Source organism: Oryza brachyantha, chromosome 9, assembly GCF_000231095.2.
Source record: "Oryza brachyantha chromosome 9, ObraRS2, whole genome shotgun sequence".
Taxonomy (NCBI): domain Eukaryota; kingdom Viridiplantae; phylum Streptophyta; class Magnoliopsida; order Poales; family Poaceae; genus Oryza; species Oryza brachyantha.
In genome coordinates, this window is record NC_023171.2 from 710,550 (window position 1) to 733,481 (window position 22,932).

Here is a 22,932-nt window from a genome sequence, read left to right on the forward strand (position 1 = left end):
GTTATTCTGGTTAATTTCAGTTTACTGTGCCAAATTTGTGCTTCCATAGTAGTTTAGAACTGGTGCATGGACTAATTAAAGAATCCATATAGTGGTGCAATAACAATGTGTAAAACTGTAAATGCAATGTAATCATCCCTGTCTCAGTTCAGGATGGTCTTTTTGTTTTGGAATTCAACCAACTGGAAACTTGAAAACAAAAATAAACACTTTGGGCTTAGTCTGGTGGTTTTATTTTTGTTTTTGTTTGGTAACCTCGTTAATAAAATCGTAAAGTTTCAACTGTGCAATCTTCACTTGCTACAATCAGTAAGCGAAGTGCAATGGTTGATGATCATGCTGTGGGCTAAATTAGACCACTGGTGCTACTTGTATGTTTTATCTCTGAGACAAAGCATTAACTGTAGCGTATGGAAACATAAACATTTGAGACATTTATGCTTGTCATCCAGTAGTCCCACGTTTATAATTCAACTTAAAAAAAAATCATATTCTACTGATTTAGCTTGCTGGTGACAAATTGCCAGATTGCTTGCATTACTCATCTAAACATTTACACAAATTAATGGCTATTCATGTTTCAGTCTTCATTGTTATCAATCCAGTCAAGCATTATGCGGCCTTAGCAAGCCATAACTTGTACTACTTTGCTGTACAGATAGAATTATACATGTTTCTGTTTATGCACTAAACCCCAACAAATTAATATTCAGGTTTCATGGTTTATTATTTTCAGGCTACGGTTGGCAGCTTTCACCATTCTGGTTGGGTCCTTGTTGAATGCAAGATTGGTGACCAGGAGCTCGTAAAGATTGGTGCTGTAAATGCTGAAACTGCTCCAGTTTGCCACCTAGAGCTTGAATTTGAGGAGGACAAGGATGTGGTCTTATCAGTCCTTGGGCAGAACTCAGTCTTCTCAGGCCTTGGGCAGAACTCAGTACACCTATCAGGATACTACATCTGTTCTGACAATGGTGACCATGGTGAAGATAGCAAGCAAGCCACCAAAAAAAATGTATCTTCTGAATCCAATCTTCCAGTTCCTTGGTCAACGTAGAATATAAAATGTAGCAGAATTTACTTTTTGTTTAAAATTGTGTAGCTCTTTTATTAAATGTGCAAGCGATATTATGTGCAAGGATTCATTGGGGATAGACACCACTGGAATGATAGACAGGTGGTGTGGGCTTGGTGTGATGAGAGGAGACTATAGGTTGGGAAGGGAAACTTGATGGAACTTAACTAATTCTGATTCATTGCTTATTGATAATTGATACGCTCATATCCTTATATAGATGGTATGACTTAACCTTATCTTTGACTCTAACCGATGCTAACAAAATTAATGCTGCAGTACCTTGTTGGTACTGTTTATCTGCCTGAAATTGGGCTGCTCCTGGGCTACCACCTCTGCACCAAATGTTCATAACAGGCAGACCACCCAGTGGGCCTGATTTATGCCATTTTCAGACCAAGGGTTGTCTTGTGAAAATGTCCTATATGCTGTTCACAGTTCAGCTTGCTTGCATCCCTAAGCATTTTTTGGGGGTTTTAATTGAAAGGTATGTAAGAAGTTAGCTGGTCAAAACAATGGTATTGATCAGGTGAATGATAAAATGAATTCTAAAATCATGCAAAAATATATTCTAAAAATCTGGAAGATTTGACCTGCATTCTCCTATTTTTAGATTGGTGCTCTTTTATAATGTGGTTTTCCTTGTTCAATAGGGAATTCAAATCCGATTCAATAGACGGAGAAGCGTCTCTTGGCCTTGAGCGTACTCTGGGAGGCAATGTGCTTCAAACTAGTAGTCAGGAGGAAAATGCTCCACTCACTGATGAGGATAATAATGCTACACAGAATATTATCCAACATACTGTACCACCTATCCTGTAATGAACGATATCTGTTGTGTCTCTTGTCAATATATTCTCTTGATTTGTAGCTATCTGTTATGACATAGTTTGTTTATATCCTTGTAGGATCTTGAACGACAATGCTGATGCTAAAAACAGTGATGAGAAACAATCTGATGAAGCTAAACTATCTGAAAATGTGCATGCAGAACTGCATCCTGAGCACACTGTCATACTTGATAATGGTATGACAATGGAAGATCTGACCAAGGGAAATGCTGGTGCCAAAACTGCAATTAATGGCAGAAAGGTCATATTGAACATTATTCTACATTTTTCCAGACTCTGACTAGGATAGACAGATACTAAACTGTATTAGTCAGGAATTCACTAGTTCTATAAGTATTTCTTTCTTCATATGTGATGAAGATTCATCAGCCAATAAAAGGAAAAAATGTATTATGTTTAACCAATTCAACAATACTTATTCAGGTTTATGTGAAGTATGTTTGTCAATTGAGCAATGGTGATCCTGTTGATCCTACCGGTCAAAGTTCCACTTGCAAGTTCATACTTGGTAATCGATTAGCAAAATCTCTCAGCCCCATCTTTTTGCTTCTTCTTATGCTTATAAACCAAAATTTGAATTTTTAACCTTAAATTTGAGGTAGATTTTAGGGTTTTTTCATCATATTTTATTTTTCAATCTTGCTTTTATATTGCTTAGAACATGTTATTTTTCATTTGCAAATATGTCATTTGGCTTTTTCAAGACAATCAATCCCTCTGTTTTCTGCTCTGTTGTTGATTTGCTCAACACTCACGGAAGAAACTTCCTTGTTGGTTGCAGGTGCTGGGGAAGTCATCAGTGGATGGGATCTTGGTATTAAAGGTTACATTCTTGACAATACAGCTAGCAATCTTTTATATGGGAATATAGTAGTCTGAAATCTTATCCATTTTGAATGATTATTGTTGGAGTTAAGGTCTAACCTACCCTCTGTAGGCATGCATGTAGGTGGAAAAAGGAGACTTTGCATTCCCCCCCATCTAGGGTATGCATTTGATATTTTTCCCCCCTTCCCATTGCTATTATTTAATTCATAATCTGTGAACAGTCTATTGATTATGACAACATTGACTAAACAGTTCATTAGAACAATGCATCATGGAATATTTTTAGAGGTGGTGTAACTTCCCAAAACGATGGAGTGAATTTTGGTAAGTAGTAAGCCTTTATTGCTGTTTCTAAGAATTCATTAATCCACCAATGGATTCACAAGTGTCAATACACTACCTTGTCTTTTCGTTTAGTATTCTTTAGCCAAAATGGTGATTCCTGGATCACAATAGTTATTTTGATTTACAGTCTTACCTGTGAGTGTCTAAAATGGGCTTTGAAGGTGCTGTTGACTACATTTTCTGATTTCATGAATCATCACCGCATTAATTTGGTTTGTAAATTTTTGGGCGGAAATGAAAGATATCACACAATGTGTTTCTTGGCCGTACTTGTCTTCAGGTATGGGGATGCTAGAAGAGGAAACATACCACCAAACTCATGGCTCATCTATGACATCGAACTGCTGAAAGTCAAGCGACACAAAACCACACGAAAACAAAAGAGGGCCAGAAGAGCGGCGCCACAAGCTTCTACAACTGCAAGCTAGATGAATCCACAGGATGCAATCTTTTGTTCTGGCTTAATGTCAGCTTCTACAAGTACCTTCTCCAGTAGTCGTCGACAAGTTACCTGCAGGCTGTTAATGGATGGCAAACTTATAGTAGCAACCATCCTTCCTTCACTATCTTTTGTGCTATTTTGAAGGAAAATGCATGACGACACCATGCTATGTTAATCGGTTATGGCCTTTGAAGTATCTATCTAATGGTCTCTCTAGGAAACGAAGTGGTTTTTGCTTGGATGTTTTGCCCTGTCGAGGATTGGCCAAGTTTCATGCCCATCCAAAATTTGGTAGTTTTTCGTATGCATTTCCAACCTTTTATTTTGTTTTGCCTGGGATGTTGTGGTACATGTTTTGGCTGTTTGATTCCAATATTATGTTATTATAAGTTCTCTAGATGGGCAAGGTTAGGACAAGAGTTTGACGTGAACGAAAGTATAATAATAAGAATGTATTTTCAAATACAAATATAATAATATTAATTATATTCTAATAAAAGAATCTGTGTTCAAACTCTTAAACACAATATGCCATATACTTTGAGATGGAGGAGCATGTTTTGAGTGCACTAGTGATATGCACTAGCTAATAAATGTGACAATTTTATATACACTTCTAATGCTACTCTAAGAAAACAAAATAAAAATATGACCGTTTACAAGAGACCATTGTTTTTTTTTTGAAAATTTCTTTTTTTTTCCTGCAATTTATGTATAATAAATATTGAGAGTCAAATTGGTAACAAGAGCCAAGAAGAGGTCAAAGAAATGAAATTAGGAATATATTCCTGTGCTTGATTAGGTGGAAGAACGACGCCGGTCAGGGAAAGAGGTGCTTGAGTAGGGGGACATTGCGGGGGATGACGGTTTGTCTTTTTTTTTTAATGAAAAAAAGACAAATTACATATTTGTAAATAAAAAATAATTTATGAATAAAAATTCATGTACATGTTATTAGTGATCTAAAAACTAAGTCTTAAAAATAAATTATGATAAAAAATCCTAAAATCTATTTTAAATTTGAGGTTAAGAATTTAAATTTTATCTTATAAGTGTAAGTGAAAAATGGGGCTGCCAGGTCAGATGCTTATATCTGGGTGCCGCTTTCCGGGAATCAAAGTAAAAGGTTTTCAATATACATTGCATTGCATTTGAATTATCCCTACATTGCATTGCATTTGCATTTGAAAACTTTGACCTATCCAGATTGGAAAAAACGATAGAAAACTTAATCCTTGTTAGCCAACTTTCACAAAACTTTCTGGAAAAATACCCCACTAGGTTTCACAATTTCTTTCAACAAGTTTAACCAGTCAACCCATCACCCGAAGTCATTTGTTTAATTTGTAAATAATGTTACTGTAAAGAGGACAAAGTTCTCTTTTTTTCTATCTGGCTAGCCGATGGAGCCCATATGACATATTGACAACAGGAACAAGGATAAATAGGGATGAAAGCAGTTCATAATATTTTCGGATTCCTGACTAATTTTTGGCAACGGAAATTATCATTTGGATTTTTTTTTGAATTTTTTCTAAAAAAATGGATAGGTAAGAGTATTATCCATCAGAAATCAGAATCAGTCGTAGACTTTCTAGAATTCTTCCAGAACTTCTACAAGCCTATATACCATTAACGACTAGCCAACCCACTTCAGCAAGTTAATGTTCTTAACTAGTCGAAACATCTACACAAACAGTTTACTTTGTAATAACTTGTATAATGTACACTTTACTTTGTCCTAATATGATAAATAAACTTTATAATAATATGTGAGATATGTACTTTAATTTATAATAATTTATAAACTATAACATTTATTTAGTATTGAAACAATCAACAAAATAGTCTATGAACTTAATCTTAATGATAAAAAGTGGTATGATTAGTTGCTAATATTTGAAATTTTTGATCTACTGTTCTAAGAAAATTGGAAGGTCGATTTGAGGGTTTTTATAGTGCCATAAATTTTCATTACTATATTCGCTTCGATTCGTATTCATCCCTTTGTTTATTCAATAATATTTGATTCTATTTTAGTATCCGCGGTTTCCAATTCTGATTCCGAAAAAAGATACGAAGTAGTAAAAGTAGGTCCATCCATTTCTGAGCCATTTTCATCCCTAATGATAAATGGCACAAGTCACTTAGGGCAAACATACTTACAATAAATACAATCCTTTGTTGGAAAAATATATATTTCCCAGCATTCAGAGTCTCGTATAGAACAATTGGCAGACAAAAACTGATGGTTTTTCTGATACATTCTGCAACATATACGTGTGGTTATGTTAATCGTAATGCCACAGACAAAGGTAACATGCAAAAACCATTGGATTAGTTAATATACAAACGGCCCAAAATGTAATAACAAGGCTAATCCCTTGTGGGTGAAGTTCTTTATATAGTTTGAACTACAAAGATTAGTCCTCTTTTGGTTAGTCTTAACTGAAGCATCACGTTACTGAATTCATCTGGGTACTGCAAATCTCATAACATGGCCAGAAGCCTGCAATCAAGAAGATTAAAGATGACATGAGCACTTCTTTTTTTTTTATGCAGAGATCTCATGCTAACAAGTATCATGCAATGCAATTTATTTTGCTATCTAGACATGGAAAAAAACTGACAGTATTTGCCAACCAAGAAAGAAGGCATCCTTTTTGTGCATGCAACTAATTTAGAAAAACCACTACCATTCATTTGTTCAAGCTGTGTATATAGAATAGATGAATAGCCTCTTGCTGCCAATGGGCTAAAATTATTGTTATTTAAAAAAAAAAAAACTTACCACAAGCCTCGTTAACACTATCTTCTTCACAGAAATGCTAAATTAGAAATACTTTATCTCCAAAACACAAAACAACAATTGTGAGAATCTATTAAAAAAATGAAGGCAATAAATTAAGAAAAACTTCTTTCACTGTAATATACTTAATAATTCCTAAGTTATCTTCCGGTTATCAATTATGTGTTAGTATTTAAAAGTTACTCTTAGAAATTGTTTGCTACGACTACCCATATTCAAAACAGTCGATCTGTGTAATTTTTATCAATGAATTAACACAATCTTTAGTCTCAGTCTCTTGTAGTGTTACAGAACCTTTTCAGCAGTATTGCCAGGTGGCCAAAGGGTTACTGTCCTTCCCTCGGTCCTTGGATGAGAGTCGAAATCATCCCATAACATCACATCAGACAGATCTATCATAGAAACACCCAATAATGTGGAGCTTAGTTGTCTATGTGTATTGGTGGTATGCCCATATTTCCTACAAACAAATGAGAGTCTAAGGGAGTTGAACCTCAGTTTGTCATTGCGGCTTCCCAAATTTTCCATAAGGGTCCTACCAGAGAGTTTATCTTGAGTTAGAGAGAAATTGGGATGGATGATGACTGATGGCCATAAATACCAGCTTCGATTTTTATAGAAGAAAAAAATGTATCTAGCATCTACCTACTACTATCCGACTATCGTTTACCCCAACACAGTTCAAAGCACACAACAAACTACAAACATATATATAGCAGCAATGTGGGCAAACACAGAATTTTTTTTTATTTTTTAAATATTTTTAATAAATAATTTTATTACAAAGCCTCGAGAGAAAATATTTTCACCGGATAAACCTTTTGGCCACGCCATCAGCAAGACAACGCTGCTGCCACGCCACTGACAATGGCGTGGCAAATCTGCCACACGCCAAAAACTCTACGTGGCAGCGTTGTTTTGCCACGCCAATGTCGGTGGCGTGGCCAAAAGGTTCATCCGGTGAAAATATTTTCTCCTGGGGTTTAGTAATCAAATTATTTATTAAAGAGGTTTAAAAAATAAATTAAAATTCGCAAACACACACCTGCATGCAGGATTAGGATATAAAGGTATACAATCCCCTCATATTGTCTTTGAGCTAATATCATCACCATTTATACAGAGACAACAAGAAATCCTGCTGTGGCTATGACATGTAAACATATAACCTAATTGTTTAATCAAATACCAGTAGTGTGTGCTTCAGCACAGTTGCTGCGCAGATATTGCTCCCACGCTCACGAGATAGCACCAAGCGGACATGTGGAACAGTTTTCCAGCTCTCACCAAGAGCAGGCTTGGGAGCTCCATTCCCCGCAACCATATGGTTAGTTACCTAGAGTCAATGCATGTTGGTAAATCGATAAACGAAAATGATGATCATATTAGTTTCTGCACACATTTTAAGCACAACAAGCTTAATGGTCAATTTAGCTAGCCTTATGGTGACTGCTCTAATTTAGCAAGCATTCTGAAATTGGTAGTTAATTTTCAAGGTAACTAAACAAAAATTGCTCAGAGTAATATTAATATAAGCTCTGGTGCCTTTTCCAAATCAGGAAAAATAAACTAGAGAGTAGAGGAATTACGTGATCAAGAGTCAAGATAAGGAAATTAAGTTTGCACAGCACAATGTAGAGCTGGGGATGGGCATGAGCGAATCCACTAAACTTAACAATATATGATTAGTTTATTTAACATAGTTTATCTTAGAAGTAAAGCATGAAATGAATCATTTCCAGATACACTCGACAATCTGTTAGTAAGAAAGAAAGGCAGATGGCATACCCTATTAGTGACTTTGTACAGCAACTGAATTAGAAAAAAATGCACTAGGTATTACAGTTTAAGTGGCATATTTAGGTGACTGAAACTACCATATAATGTCACATAAGATCCTTCACCCACCCATTATAATCTTAAGCAATAACATGGACTGACAATTAGTGCAAGCATGCAAAAAATGTCAGTATGGGCAGGTGACCACACTCCTTTAGTCCTCAAGCCCCTGACCTCTAGTGTTTCTACCTTGAGATGTAATCTGACCTGTTCCTATCCAACTATTTCGTAGAAACCAATCTGGAGTTTAATGAAGTGCAAGAAACATGAAAACTTGTGGAGACCAGAGAAAGGCCAACAATGGGAGTGTGACGAGCAATTTGACATGGAGTACACACTTGTCTGAAAGTCAGAAGGCGGCTGGGTTTCAGACAACAAATGGGAGGCATGATGTACAGCCAACCAGGAGTAGGCACAATCCAGACATTGCATCAGCTTCACCATGAGGGTCAGTTCACAGGATGGGGGTTAAGTGGGGTTAAATGAGAAAGGAGGATGAGGACCTAAATTCAATTGAAAGGGTGGATCCTGCAGTCATGTGACTTTCTTTTGGACATTGGAGGGTTTATTGGCCTCATGTTAGCCACTTCAGGCACCTTAAGGACATTGACAGAGACGTTCCTTTTTGGTAAAATAAAACACTTAAGCTATTTTTTCCTTGAAAATTGCATTATTTGCACAAACAATGCATTAAAAGAAGTATACCGCATATAATAGCTTGATGGATCAGAATAATATTTAGAAAGCCTTCTGGAGACATGCTCAACCCAAAGCGTGCAGTGCAAGTGCAAATTATTAGTGATCGAACAAGAATTAGACACAAGCAGAATTACCAGAACAGATAGATTGTATTCATCCGCTAGCTTCTTCAGGATCATGGCCACTGATATCATCATCGACCGCCCTGTTAGGTTAATAATGACCCTTTCAGGAAGAAATTATGTGATTAAGAAATGATTTTTGGAACTCCAATCATTAACAGAAGCATGTTGAATTTATAGCCAGCTCCAATTATCAACGTCTCGTCGTAGACTTGCAGGTTAAGTGCTCGTTGGATTAATTTTCTGCTGTTTCTGTCTTGCAAATCCGGATCTGTTATATCTCAGCCCCTTTTGACGTCCTGCTTATTGAGCCTGATTTACTTGTTGAATAGCTAGGTGCAACTTATGCTATGAATAATAAAAGTATGACACAACGACTAAGCAAGTACCTTGTGGATATTTCCCACCATTGATTGGAGCAAGTAGAGATGATAATGAGTCAATAATAAGCAAGCATATCTTGCTGCTCCCATTGTTTACCTAAAAAGCAAGTGGCATGTCAGAGTTTTTCGAGGTACATATTGCGGCAATCACTTTGCACTCACCTTATTTTTCAGTGACAATTCGAGTTGGCGTAGTACTTCAAACAAATCGAATATATCAAACACAGACTTACAAATGATGCTGCTCAGGACCCTCTCGAGTTTTACATTCTTTGGCTGCAGGTCAAATGTGCAAATTAGCAAAAAGTACTAGCAAGTGGTCAAAAAAACATGTGTTTGACCATATTTAGGTACTTAAGGTAAGTCAAAGAAATATGGCAAGAGCAGTTAGAAGCATGATTACATACCTCTGTGACCAAAGAGATGCGAAATCCATCAACTATTCGAGCAATGCGGCTAGGGGAGAAGGAATTGCTAGTATCCAAGTATATTACAGCACCCAACTGCATAGCTGCCACATGTGAAGCCGAACATAGACAGACCTGCAGTTGGGAAGGCAACCAACCGAAGTCCAGAGCAAGCAAGCATATGAAGTGTATATCTATCTATGCGTCAATCAAATTGGAAGGAAACAAAAACAGTATTGACCTGTGTTTTACCAGAGGACGATTGGCCGGTAATTTCAGTGAGCTGGCCTTGGCGCAGGCCGCCTCCAAGAAGCGCGTCGATGCTGGGACACAATCACATCACATTCTGCTACTAGGATGAGAGTAAAGCAAACAGAAAAAAAGGAGAAGAGAGGGAAAAGAAATCCAAGATAGGAGTGGAGTGGAGTGGAGTACCCTTGGAGCCCCGTGGGGAGGAAGCGCCTGTTCTCCGTCACGTCGTTGAGCAACTCCATGCCGTCGAGGAGGCATTGCCGCTCATCTTCCTGTACAGGCACAGCAAGCTAAGCTAGGCAAGGATCGATGCCAATCAGCCCAGTATAGCAACAACAGGTACCCTACTTCACCGGAGGAAGGCCGCCCTGCGCCGGCGCCGCCCGCCGCCGCCGCCATTACAGCCCCCTCTCCTCAAAGGAGGAGGAGGAGATGATAGCGTCTTCTTTCGTAAGCCCACGACGGCCCGGCCCACCACATCGTCGGCCCAAGCCTTACTTCCACTGCCAAGTGGGACCCACGGAGCCTCTTGCCCCCCCCCCCCCCCCCCCCCCCCCTCCCTCCCTTCCGAATCGAAGAGCCCTGTCTCCACAGGAGAGGGAGAAAACCCTAGACTTGGCGGAGCGGAGAACCCGCCGTCGCCGGCTCTCGATTCTCCTGCGGCGGCGCGCGGAGCAAATCCTTCCCCGGTGAGGCCCTCGTCGCCCGTCCCCTCCTGTTTGTAGAGTATCACCCATGGTTTCTTCATCACACTTGCGCTCTACTAGCTGCCCTCGGCCCTGATTATTCAGTACCGCAAGCTTGAAATTTCAACTAATTCCTTGTCGCCGTATTAATAAGATTTGCTTAGTACTACTATCTTTATATATATGCACGGTTTAACACCACCGTGTAGAGGAATAATTTTCGCTCCACCTCACTCCACTAACTATGCTTTATGCTTACATACACATCCTGGATTGCATTGATGGTTATGCCACACTAATGATGTTTCTGTCTGTGCTCATATCATTTGCCATTGCTCAACAGTAGGCTATTCTCTTTTTCTGTTTCCTGTTTACCAGATATCTATGCAGCTTGTCATATGTTACTTTTGTAGAGCCAATGTTCTGATTTTTTTAATTATTTTTTTAGAGAGGGGTATTTTTACTTGGCCTCTATATCCAACTGGATTTACCCAGCCATTTGTTTTAAATTCGGGAACTTAGCCCAAGTAGGGGACTTAGCCCCTCAAATACCCAATCTGAAATTCATGCTCCTCTGAAGATTTAAACTCAGGACTTTGGGTGCTACTCAGGTCACTGCAACCACTAGCCAATGTTCTGATATGTAACTCATAGTCTGTCATTCCATCTATATAGGCAGGTTCGCAGGTCAATTTCACATCCGCAATGTCAGATCCTGGCAGGGAAAGCAACATGCAACAGCTCGTCCCGATAGTACCCCTGCCAAAGGCTCCTTCTGGTGCCACTGGCAAGGAGCTGGTGGTGGCGGATGGTACGCGGAAGACTTCAGGAGGAGTCAAGCTACGAGAAGATGAGGAAGACCTGGAGGTGAAGCTAAGGCGCATCATGGAGAACGTCCCTGTCCGTGTCAGCAACACCTCTGGATCCTCTGCTGGTTCTGGCTCTGGTGATTTCCACCAGGTAATGTCTCCTTTATTCCTCCCCTCCCTATAATTTTTGTCTTCTTATGCTTATGTTGCTGCCTGATTGTAGTGAAAATAAATTATTCAGTGCTTGTAATATGAGGAAACCCCTACTTGCTGTTTCTTACCAACTCATGAATTTTAGTGAACCTCTACCTGCTGTTTCTTACAAAGAACAGTGACAGTAGGAGAATATTATGTGTGTTGTTGGGAAGTTGTAAAATATGCACATTCTTGATAAGGCCATACCCAAACTGCAAGATGATTTCTTTATCTTTTGGCTTGTTCTAGACACTAGTGACTTTCAGCATTGAATGAAGAGGGTCTTCTGTTGACCACACTTATTAATGGGAGCTTAAAATTTTCATGGGATTGTGAGGTCAGGTGTGCTGAAAGCTGCCCAAAACTCAGTTCTGTGATCATGATATCTAAGGGCTGAATAAAACAATTGCCCTAGCATTGAGCTTTCTTGCTATATTTAGTGTAGGGTGACAGGATGATTGAAGGTTTAGGTGATCTGTTACCTACTTGTGATCCATCTGAAAAGGTCTTTTTATCTACCATGGCTTCACTAGAGACCATGCATCTTTTATGATACCATTGTTTAGCTTATCTGATAAAACCTGTTCTAAATTTTAAACAAGACTTCTGTTGAACATATATGTAGATTTTGAGGATTTTTCTGTTATTAAATCATTTAGGAACTGGGATAGATCTACGCAAATAATTTGACTTCACATTGTAGATTAGAGACCATGCATTGCTGAGTGTTAGCTGCATACCACCTAGCATTTAAAATAGTAACAGCAATGTATTTTCTGATGTATCAGTATCTTGCAAAGGAAATGACCATGTCTGGATCACACCAGTTATTTTCTTTTTAATATTGGTTTCAAAGAATTAGTCTAGGATCTATTCAAGGGATAGGTGCCCCTAGGTTTGGACCTGTTAGGGTGGATAATCCCACCCATTATCATTTTGAAACCTTAGTACCTAGTAAGCAAGTGTTGATTAGCATGCTTATGTGCTGCACAGTCTTGTTAGGCTCAACTCAATTGAGAAACATGTGTTTCTAGTTATTGTATTGACATCGATGCTTAATGTAAAATCACATCATTTAACAGCAAGTGTTGTTCTGATAGTATCGACAAATGAGGAGGAGGGAACAGGACCGTCTTGCAAGGATGGATTCTGATTACCAGAAGAGGAAAGAGATAGCTGAGTTTGAATTGCGGAGGGAGGAAAGGCTAAAAGAAGCAGAGGAGCGGACAGCAAAGAAGCGCCTGAAACGCCAAAAAAAGAAGCAGCGGAAGAAAGACAAACGAGTTAAAACGAGTAATGGTGGCGAAGCACCTAACTCCTCTGGTGGTGATGAGGATTCAGATGACGAAGATAAAGCCATAGGCAAATAGCACATCTATTACTTCTGAAGCTGCTATTAGATTACTGGTCCGCATTTGTTGGAGATTACTTCTGAAGTAGAGGCATGAACTAACATTGGCAGGCCACAGGCGCCCTTGTAAAACACTCTTGTTTTTTTTTCCTTTTTGACCTTAAAGACTTCTGAAGATGAGATAGCTTGTTTTCCTTGCTCTGAGAACTTTTGACTATGTATGCATGTTATCATTTCTGGTCAGCGTGTTATTGCCATGTCTTGTGCTTGTTTCCCTTTCAATAGCTTACTCATGTACATCCAAGGCCCTCATCTTTTGTCTTTTTCCCAAAAAAAACAAACGGCATATTTACTAACAAAAATAATTTATGAATAAAATTTTTATATACTTGTTCTAAGCGATTTAAAAACAAAGGTTGAAAATAAACTGCGATGGAAAAATCATCAAATTAACTCTAAATTTAAGATTGAGAATTTAAATTTGGTTTATAAGCATAAATAGAGTCAAAAAGATGAGGCTGCAAGTGAAATAAAACATATTAAACCATTACAATTTCAGAGTTGGCTAACATTTCACTTGTTTTTGCAGATGGCAAGCATTTCTTTCTGCTGTCTACCAATGGGCCGGGATCTCCCCCCATCCATATAGACTTAAGTAGTACCTTGCCGAGTTGCCCTCTTTGTTTGGGTTAGATTTACTTAAGTTTTCAAACTGACTTTTCAGCTTAGATGGTTTATAAGACAGTGCGTTTAAAGTTTTAAAATTAATAGTGGAATTCTACCTCTATTCCAAATAAACAAAAAAAAACTCCAATATAGCTTTTGGCTTAACAATATAAGAGTGGCTTATGGCTTTAAAAAAAGCATATTGAAAAGGCTGTTTGTTTGTTTAGGCCTATGTTGTTCGGCTAAAAAGTTGGCTTATAAGCCCAAAAAGAAAAAGGTCAGAAGCCCTGTACTTGACTATTCGGCCCAAATCAAGCCTGCTTGGAAGCCAGGCTTTAGGCCTAATATAGAAAGCAATTTCAGTTTTTAGATGAAAACTACTTCTAGGCCGTTGGTGAATCCAATCACGTCTGGGCAGTTTAATCTTGTTCATGGGAGAAATTAGAAGTATGTTTCATGGATGATCTTTTCTGTAGTTTCTATAATTTCCTTACTGTAATATGAACAATCTACACTTAAAAATAGCTCAATAAAATGTACATAAAAACCAGAACACAAATCTGAAGGCTATCGTACAGTGTTCATACCCCCAAAGTTCTCTGAAGTAATCACCTATGAAAGCAGTATAAATGAGAGAACTTAAGCAAGGTTTCTGCACCACCAAATAAACTAGAGACGACAAGCAACATATATACATGCACATATATAGTCTTGTTGGTACGTTGGAGTACAACTAATAACATAGGCTAAACATGCTTGACATACATCACAATGTCTACTGATTGCAATATATTGACACCAAAGCTAGTTAATTAATACCTAGGTAGATTAGCACGACTAGCCGGTAAACAGTGATGCACAACCAGCTACAAAAGGGTAATTAAGCACAAAAGCTTGTCATCATCTGCTAACTATGGATGACATGAAGTTTCAGGTAGGTTGGATACATAACTCACAAGGTAGGAATGGTTCATTGCAAAAGGAAATTGCAGGACCCAGGTGGCTAGCTTCACCATTACGGCCTTCTTCGCTGAACATTGTGTCCAAATCTACGGTCCCTGGCAGCAGGTGTCTTCTGTATCTGATGTGAGTTACAAAAGTCTTGGTACGGCTTGAAATTGTTATGCCATGACACAAACTGCTTCTTCAAGAGATTAAGCATTTTTCGCTCTGAAGGCGGTATGTCTATAGCTGGAAGCTCAAAATCCATCATCACTGGGCCGAAATCAAACGGATCGGATGTGGCTTTCTCTTTTCCAGAATGAGGACTTCCAGTTCTTCCACAAACAAATGTCGTAAAGTTTTCATCATCCATATGTGGTGCCATAGATGTATGCAAGCATGAAGCGAAATCTGGCATGTGCACTTGTTTACCCTTCTTTCTTGCCGTCTCATCAACTGTGGGCCTGTTGGTATCAATCTGAGGCTTGTAAACAAAATATGGCTTCGCAGGTTTCAACCTTTGTGAAGCACTCAGCTTATCTGCATTGGCAGTTGATATTTCAGGTGCAATGGCTTCAACAACTTCTCTACACTGATGGCTCATTGAACTGGTTTCTCGCTGTCCTTGAGAAGTGCTGTCACTACCCTTGTTGCTATCTTCCATTGCAAGAACAACAGGTATTGGGAGCACTGGCCAACAAGAGCATTCTTAGATACTACTTTGGCAGTCAGTTTCTGACCTGTTGTTGAAGCCTTTGCCAACAGGAAAGGCCTGGGTTTATTCTTGTTTGGAGAACATGCAGGAACTTCTAGATATTCATACATGCGTTCTTCTTTAGTGCATTGAAGCATGTCACTGTAGTTGGAGAAGGTAACAAGAAGGGTATCTGAAGATAGTCTGTTCAATGAGCTCTGACATGCAACTTCGAAAATGTTCATGGGCACACTAGCATTGCGTAGGAAATCGGAAGCTGACCGATAACATGGCGTAGAGTTATCCTTTGCAAATGCTGATACATCATCACCAATAACAATTTGGCGGGAGTGTTTGCTAGCACTAGAATCATGGTTCTCCCAACACGCCGCGCAGATTTCCTTCGAGATATTTAGATAGGTAATGGAACTTCAAAAACATATGTCGCGAAGAGAAATTTTCTCCTTGAGTGTCAAGAGAGACGGATGGACTAGAGACCATGGATTTATGGTGTGATTCATCATCGCGCACGACATCATCAACATCCGAGTCTCCATATGCCCGGAATCTTTGCATCTCTAACGTCCCCGAAGATGTTAACCGAACCAAACCAAAGCCAGTGAACGATGGATCAAGCATTGCATTTGGAAGCAGCTGGTAGCCAACAATGGAGTTCCTAGATTGTTGTGGAGCAGAGGCATGACCCGGAATGGGCTCGTCGAATACCTGATGCATGATTCCTTTGGCGCAGCCGCAGTGCTGGCCTGTCAAAGAAATCCGAGAGGGAAGACCCCAAGCATAGAGGTGATCAGGATTTCCTTGCTCCTTAGGGCCACAGCAGAAGAGACTGAAGTCAGTACCCAAGAATGAACCAGCGAGAATCGCAATGCCTGAATTGGATGCCCACTCATGCTCCTGGCAATGCCTGAGTTGAGATAGCCGAAACATAGCGACATGATTTGGGTGATCAAGCCCGTGCTGCCATGTCAACACAGGTGTCATGGGCTTCCTGATGTCAAGGACCATCAGACGCCGCTCTGTCAGCACCGACACGAGAAATTGATCGAACGGAGCCTTGCAGAACGCCAGATAACGAGACGCTTTGTCGTTGATAGACTTGGGCAGCGATTGGAACAACCCTTCCATCCCAACTCTGGCTATAACCTTGTGTTCGCCGTGATCACCTAATCTCAGATCAACCAAAAGGATGGCCTTGGTGCTCGCGACGATGGCTGTCCATGGCTGCGGCCCGTAGTCGCAGCTCAGCCAGGCATCAGCGGCGGCCTCCTCCTCCTTGCTGCCAAGATGAAGCAGCTTGATGTTGGATCCACGCAGTGTATCGAGATCGAGGCAGCAGAGCTGGCCAGTCTCCAGCAGCACTAGGCAGTCGGACTGCAGATGCTTGCTCCAGCACGCGTGCACGACGGCGGCGTCGAATGCCTGCTTGGCCGCCGGCACGAGCGCTGCCGGCGATGACGACGCGACGACCTTGAACCAGCTCACCGAGCGCAGCGTGGCAGCAAGAAGGAACCCGTGGGCATGGGCGGCTTGACCAGCTCCAGCTCCAGCTGGCGGCGGCGTCCAGGAGCAGAAGTCGTCCGAGCAAGTGGCGGCGAGGTGAAGGATGCGTTGGCCGGGGTGCACGAAGCCATCAGCCTGGAGGGAGGTGGTGGAGGTGGAAATGCCCTCGTCCATACTGTGCCGGTGGAGAGTAACGGAGGAGACATGGTCGGCATTGTCGCCGGAAGGGAAGAAGAGGATGAGAGAGCGGGAATCAGCTGAGATGGCAGCGAGCAGGTTGGTGGAAGGCGAAGGCGGCGGCGTAGTGGTGAGCCCCCCGGACCCGGAGAGGGAGTGGAGGTGGGAGGAGTCGGGGAGGAGGATGTCGCGGAGGAGGTGGTCAGTAGTGTCGGCCTGTGGGGGCGTTGGTGGCGCGGGAAGGGGAAGGGGAAGGGGAAGGGGAGGGTGGTGAGGAGCGTGGCGGGCGGCGGGAGAGGGGAGAAGAGGAGAGGGCCCAGGTGGTTGAGGAGGCAGGGCGGGTGAGCGACGGAGGAGACGGGGAAGGAACCGCCAATCGACGGAGAGGTCCATGGCCTCACAGTCATTGGAACAGCCAGTTGCATAGTGTACTCTACTGATTCAGTCCTACATAAAACCGTCTATCGGCAGAGAGGTCTATGGCCTCACCGTCGTTGGAGCAGCCAATTGCACAATGCACTTCACTGATCCAGTCTTAGATAAAACCGCCTATCGGCAGAAAGGTTTATGGCCTCACCGTCGTTGGAGCAGCCAGTTGCACAGTGCACTCCACTGATCCAGTCCTAGATAAAACCGCCATGGTTCCCGCCGCGACTCTTCGACTTCCCATGGTTCCACACGAACGGAACGCTTTCGGATAACCAACACAAATGTTAGTTGGCTGGCTGTGTTTCGCACTTCTGTCCCACAGGGAAGGCAGTTATATCGGCCCATCATTCTGTTGGGCTGATGATTACATGGGTTGGGTCATATAGACAGAATTTATCTAATTAGAGCAAGTTCAATAGTATAGCCAACTACTAGCTCCAATTCATCTATAGTCAATCTAATAGCCAATTCATACAATAGCTAGCTACAAAACATCAATACATGGTCCCACATGTCATACACATATTTTGTCTTGGAATCCGCGTGCAGCTGGTTACAAATTAGTAGCCCACCTCTCTCCCCTCTTATATCTTTAAAATATAATTACAGCTGGCTTATAGCCTGCTATTGTATGCTCTTAGCTTTCTTTTCCCGTTCAATTATATGAAAAAAATTCTCATGGGTAAGCTGAGTAAGCATGGCCAACAAGGATCATAAATAAAAAAAATCAACCGAAACACTCAATGGCTACACATGTCACTTGATTAAGTTAACCGAAGAAAAATTATAATCATGAAACTTAAAAACAACAAGAGAACTCAATTGTCAACTCTTTCAGATATGAATAAACAATTTAATCTGAATAATGACATGAAATCATGTTTAGTATATGCGTGATCAAGTATATAAATAAAGGGTCGGCCTATTAATCATACTTTTGAGAATTTTAATTTCATCAATCAAATCTGATCACTTTTATTGGATGATAATTTAAAGACATACATGCAAGTCAAAAATCTCATAAACGCCCTTCCCTCAGCCCCCCACATACATTGCGCGTGTGTTTGACAGAAAAACAAAAAAAATCAACCGTTTTACCAATAGCACTACATTCAAATCTCCACATATTAATCACACAAATTGGACATGTAGGATCCACACTAAGAATACTGAATAGAATGAATAATAAGGTTAACACATGACTTGGGTGCCGCGTACCTTCCAAACCATTGGGGACTTGATTCGTATTGGTTTTAATAGTTAGGAAACGTGGAATACCCGGTTTTGTGGTTGGAGGTCATTAAAGGAAGTACCCCATAACTGAGGGACGTGCAATGAACCTTTTTCCTTTTCGGGGGACCTAATGCTTTGTGGGCCTTGCGCGGCAGCCGAAGCTGCACCTGCTGTGTTATACGGGCCTGGCTACATCTGCTGTGCTGTACATGCAGCTCGATCGTGTGGGCGCCTAAAGGTGCTGAAATTTTCAGTACAGTGCCACAAATATAGACACTATTTCAATCAAAATCTATTAAGATCATATCGACGAGCACTGCATTGTAAGATTCATATTAAAAACAGTAAAAAAAAACAAACATGCGCTGAAAGGAAAAGGATATGTACCTAATTCGAGAAACGCATCACGCTATCCCTTGATAAATAATTTCCATATGGGCTGCATCAGTGAAAACCATGCAATGTGTACACAAAAAAGGCCCATGAGTTGGGCCATTTGTTCTGTTTATGTGAATCATCGCTTGGAGCTAAAACCGCAATCTGTCAAGAGGCTTTTACAGCGTTGTAAAATAAATATTGTCGAAAACGTAGCCTACAAAATTTTGCTAATACAAATACATTCATATCACATCCGCTCAAATTTAGCACGGAACCATCATTCCCAAGATTTTGATAGTACTAGCTACCATATTTCTGCCATGTCATATAGTTCACTGTCCACCATGTGTCCAATTCAATCAGTACATTTTAAAAGATCAATGGTTGACATGGAAGGGCCATATATTATATATCATCTGATTGCTAAATTTTTTGTTCAATCGCGGGCCGAAGCTTAATAATTATTCACTAAAGGCTTAATTAGGAAGGAATTTTTGCCCGGACATAATGACATATACTTTGTTCTAACGAAAAGAAACATTTATATTTTTGTTTTCATTAAAAGAAAATTCTCTTATGAACATATGTACGACTGTATCGATCGACTACATCAATAATGCAGTTTACATGTCAACTAAACAATATCAAATGATTGCTGGACCCTGCTACGAGTGCCGTCCGTCTGTTTGTCCAAACGTACTTTTCCATGCGGAAAAGTACGTTTATATATTCTTGTGGATTATTCTCGTTTTGCTTCTGATTTGAAGGGAAGCCACGTCCTTTTTAGAACCCTAGTTTGCAAAATAAATTGCAGTTGGCATTCTAATGAATGCACCCTCTGCTTGCTAATTTAGTGCTAACTGGCATTAACGAAAAGTCTATCTTTCACAGACAAGCTAGCTAGCTATGACGTGAGCTTGATTGGAAAATGACACATTAACCAACAAGCTAGCTAGGGGAACTGCCTAACCATGCCAAAAAATATTGCATTATACCATCCTGAAAATGACTTCATAAAACACCATATAATCTTATAGCGCGGCGGCTGTACACTAATTTGTCGTTGGACATCTTTAGTTAACTTGAGGAGAAGAGTACAAATCATCCAACGTCATAAAGCTGATTAAGAGCATGTTTAGTTTGATGGCAAAATCAACATAGTTTTGGTAAAGCAGAGAGTAATATACATTGGTTAGTTTTTTTTTGATATGATATATATTGGTTATTGACTTACCTTATTTTACAACAATGCTGTTAAATACTAATTTGTCGGAGTTAACAAATTTTGTATAGTTGGTATGTTAGTTTAAATTGTATTTGTTTGTTGCTTTGCCAAATTTCAGTAATTAAGGTTACACGAACCAAAATAGCATACTGTAAAACCCAAACTATTTATCATTTGCAATAAGGTAAATCAAGATATGCTGGTCGAGTGTTCGAATATCCAGATAATATATATATACACACGTATGTTTATAAGAGTGAGTGTGCATGAGTACTAACTGCGTCTGTATCATTTTCTAAAGAAAATAAAATAAAATAAAGTGAGTCTTACTCTATGTATGAAGTAGAAGTAGGCCTTGTTCCTTTCCCCACATAAGTTAACTTATCCCTTCGTTTTCCGCGCGTACGTTTTCCGAACTGCTAAACGGTGCATTTTTTGTTAAAGATTTCTATAGAAAAGTTGTTTAAAAAATCATATTAATCTATTATATATTTTTTATTAATTAATTATATACTAATCTATTAATATGTTTTTCGTGCCAGGATAAGTTAAATTAAGGAACACGGCCATAGTGTTAGTTAAAGGCGAGGGAAGAGAAGAGAGAGTACAAAATGGAAACGTGTGTGTCAGTGTCCGTTGCAGCCTCAAAAGGAGATAGGAGCAATCGGAACCAACGGTGACGTGCGTGCATGCGCCTAACGGCAATTTCCTGCGAGAATCTTAGTGACGCAGGCAGCCGTGTGAGCTGAAGCCGCATAGTATACCGGAGTTAGGTTTTGATACTGACCCATTAATTACTTTGATGGCTTCTCTTGGATGCATGGTCAACATCAATGGCAGTTGGAAGGTTTGGCTCCATGGAGATCGATAGACGTGCATCTTTGACCATAACACCTGAGGTTGATGTCTGGCCTGGCCGACAAACAACCATACATAACAGCCAATGGATTAGCATGGAGGCAAGATGGACAACTCACACAAGTGTTGCTTCAACATTTCCTGTCACATCAATTGATATATATCTTCTCTAAATAGATGATCGTTCTGGCCAGTTTTTGCTGTTATGCTTTTGGATTGTAAAATTAACCGGTAATTCCGCTATACTTTGTGTGTTTTTCTGAACCAACATTAATGAAAAGGCAGGGCTCCGGCCTTTCCCAAAAAAAATATTGTCTTCCCGTAAATTCAATAGATCTCGTATGATTATTCTGTGTCCAAATAACGATATGATATTGCATCAATAAAACCTAGAAACCTAATAATGGACAAACATGAGCATGAATAACGAGATTTAGTCGAAACCTACACCTTGGAGTTCTAATTACAGGCGCTCATCTTCGATTAGCATAATTTGTCTGCATCATAGTTCTGGCCAGTTCACCCCTTATTTTTATTTCATTGTTATACAATTACAACAACGGTGATGCCTATCATAAAGGGTGTGACCGTACTACTGCTTTGTAAGCGACTTTTTATATATATTGTACACAAACTCTAGCAATTTCATCTTAGTGAATATACCATGGCAACCTAAAATTTCATTCCCTCTTTTTGATTCTCCATACAAAAAATTGGTTACAGACTTCCTAGTGGGCATTCACATTTAAGTTTTATCCTTCTAACAATAAATCCACATCCAAAACCAACTTAGGCCTTGTTCGGTTAGCTGGGATTTAACCCCAAGAGGAATCTATCCTGAGGGGAATTGGGTGAACTCTTTCCATGTCACTCAATCCCTATGGGGTTTGAATTCCTAACTTTTTCATAATCTCTTCCATAAAAACATCCGTTCGTTTTGGCAGAAATTTACAGAAAGTAGCATGTTGAGATTTTACACATTATCATATAAGATGACGAGATTTTTTTCAGGAGTCACCTGGACAAAGCGTAAGTTAGAATATTCGACTTTGCCCGGACTGTCCAACTAAAGCGATCAAGCTCTCATTCGGACTATGCGATAGTAATAGGACTATCCTTTCTGACTTGGATCCTCATCCAGATCAGTGTCGAGTCAGACTGTCCGATACCAACTGGATTGTCCAACTTAAAAAACCTCAAAAAAAAAAAGGTTTGGAGAAAGGGTTCGTGCGATTGCTTGAGCTTTCTAAAAAGTTTGACTTACAAAAGGTACTAGGGCACAAGCTACAGAAACAGACTTCCCTCTTAATAGTATGGTCCTTTAAATAAAAGAAAACCTATGACTACTGCATTCACCCTATAGGCCTATACCTTCAATGCATTTTCACACTGAGGTTCCTTTGCCCTTCTGACTTTGTCTCGACAGCCATTAATAATGATGGATCATCGGATACCTGGTAGTGTTTGGACGGGCTAAACTTTTTTAGCCCCATGTCACATCAGATATTTGGACACTTATTTTAAATATTAAACGTAGACTATTAATAAAACTCATCCATAATCTTGGACTAATTTGCGAGACAAATCTATTAAGCCTAATTAATCCATGACTAGCATATGTGATGCTACAGTAAACATGCGCTAATCTCACGCGAAATAGCTCTCATTTATGTAATTAGTTTTATAATTAGTCTACGTTTAATATTTATAATAAGT

At 39.8% G+C, this 22,932-nt stretch overlaps 3 protein-coding genes and 1 pseudogene across 7 annotated transcripts; 2 read left to right on the forward strand and 2 right to left on the reverse strand.

The window, feature by feature from the left end:
• Window positions 1-718: 718 nt before the first annotated feature.
• Window positions 719-3,527, forward strand: LOC102715971 (peptidyl-prolyl cis-trans isomerase FKBP43-like). Its single transcript, XM_040527518.1, has 7 exons — window positions 719-996; window positions 1,729-1,893; window positions 1,984-2,167; window positions 2,350-2,434; window positions 2,708-2,749; window positions 2,864-2,912; window positions 3,380-3,527. Exons 1-7 carry the CDS (start codon window positions 719-721, stop codon window positions 3,525-3,527), a joined length of 951 nt encoding a protein of 316 aa, XP_040383452.1.
• Window positions 3,528-5,717: 2,190 nt separating this feature from the next.
• LOC102716246 (DNA repair protein RAD51 homolog 4) lies at window positions 5,718-10,438 on the reverse strand. Of its 4 annotated transcripts, XR_001550963.2 has the most exons (11): window positions 10,401-10,438; window positions 10,236-10,324; window positions 10,042-10,123; window positions 9,801-9,935; window positions 9,556-9,669; window positions 9,400-9,490; window positions 9,023-9,093; window positions 7,540-7,686; window positions 6,844-6,885; window positions 6,645-6,742; window positions 5,718-6,050 (listed from the first exon to the last, which is right to left on the reverse strand). XR_001550963.2 is itself a non-coding variant. In XM_006660961.3 (9 exons), the coding sequence occupies exons 2-9, from the start codon at window positions 10,292-10,294 to the stop codon at window positions 6,012-6,014; spliced, it is 738 nt and encodes a 245-aa protein (XP_006661024.1). In that variant the 5' UTR covers window positions 10,295-10,324; window positions 10,401-10,438; the 3' UTR covers window positions 5,719-6,011. The 4 variants fall into 4 exon arrangements, 3 of the variants coding, with proteins under 3 accessions (XP_006661024.1, XP_015696498.1, XP_015696497.1); XM_006660961.3 differs by lacking the exons at window positions 6,645-6,742; window positions 6,844-6,885 and having other exon boundaries at window positions 5,719-6,050; XM_015841012.1 differs by lacking the exons at window positions 6,645-6,742; window positions 6,844-6,885 and having other exon boundaries at window positions 5,719-6,050; window positions 10,406-10,424.
• Window positions 10,439-10,616: 178 nt separating this feature from the next.
• Window positions 10,617-13,365, forward strand: LOC102722043 (PRKR-interacting protein 1). 2 transcript variants are annotated; one of them, XM_015841056.1, is made up of 3 exons: window positions 10,617-10,741; window positions 11,414-11,698; window positions 12,843-13,365. In XM_015841056.1, the coding sequence occupies exons 2-3, from the start codon at window positions 11,444-11,446 to the stop codon at window positions 13,110-13,112; spliced, it is 525 nt and encodes a 174-aa protein (XP_015696542.1). In that variant the 5' UTR covers window positions 10,617-10,741; window positions 11,414-11,443; the 3' UTR covers window positions 13,113-13,365. The 2 variants fall into 2 exon arrangements, with proteins under 2 accessions (XP_015696542.1, XP_006660413.1); XM_006660350.2 differs by having other exon boundaries at window positions 11,418-11,698.
• Window positions 13,366-14,454: 1,089 nt separating this feature from the next.
• On the reverse strand, window positions 14,455-17,500 carry LOC102716529 (annotated as a pseudogene).
• Window positions 17,501-22,932: the final 5,432 nt, after the last annotated feature.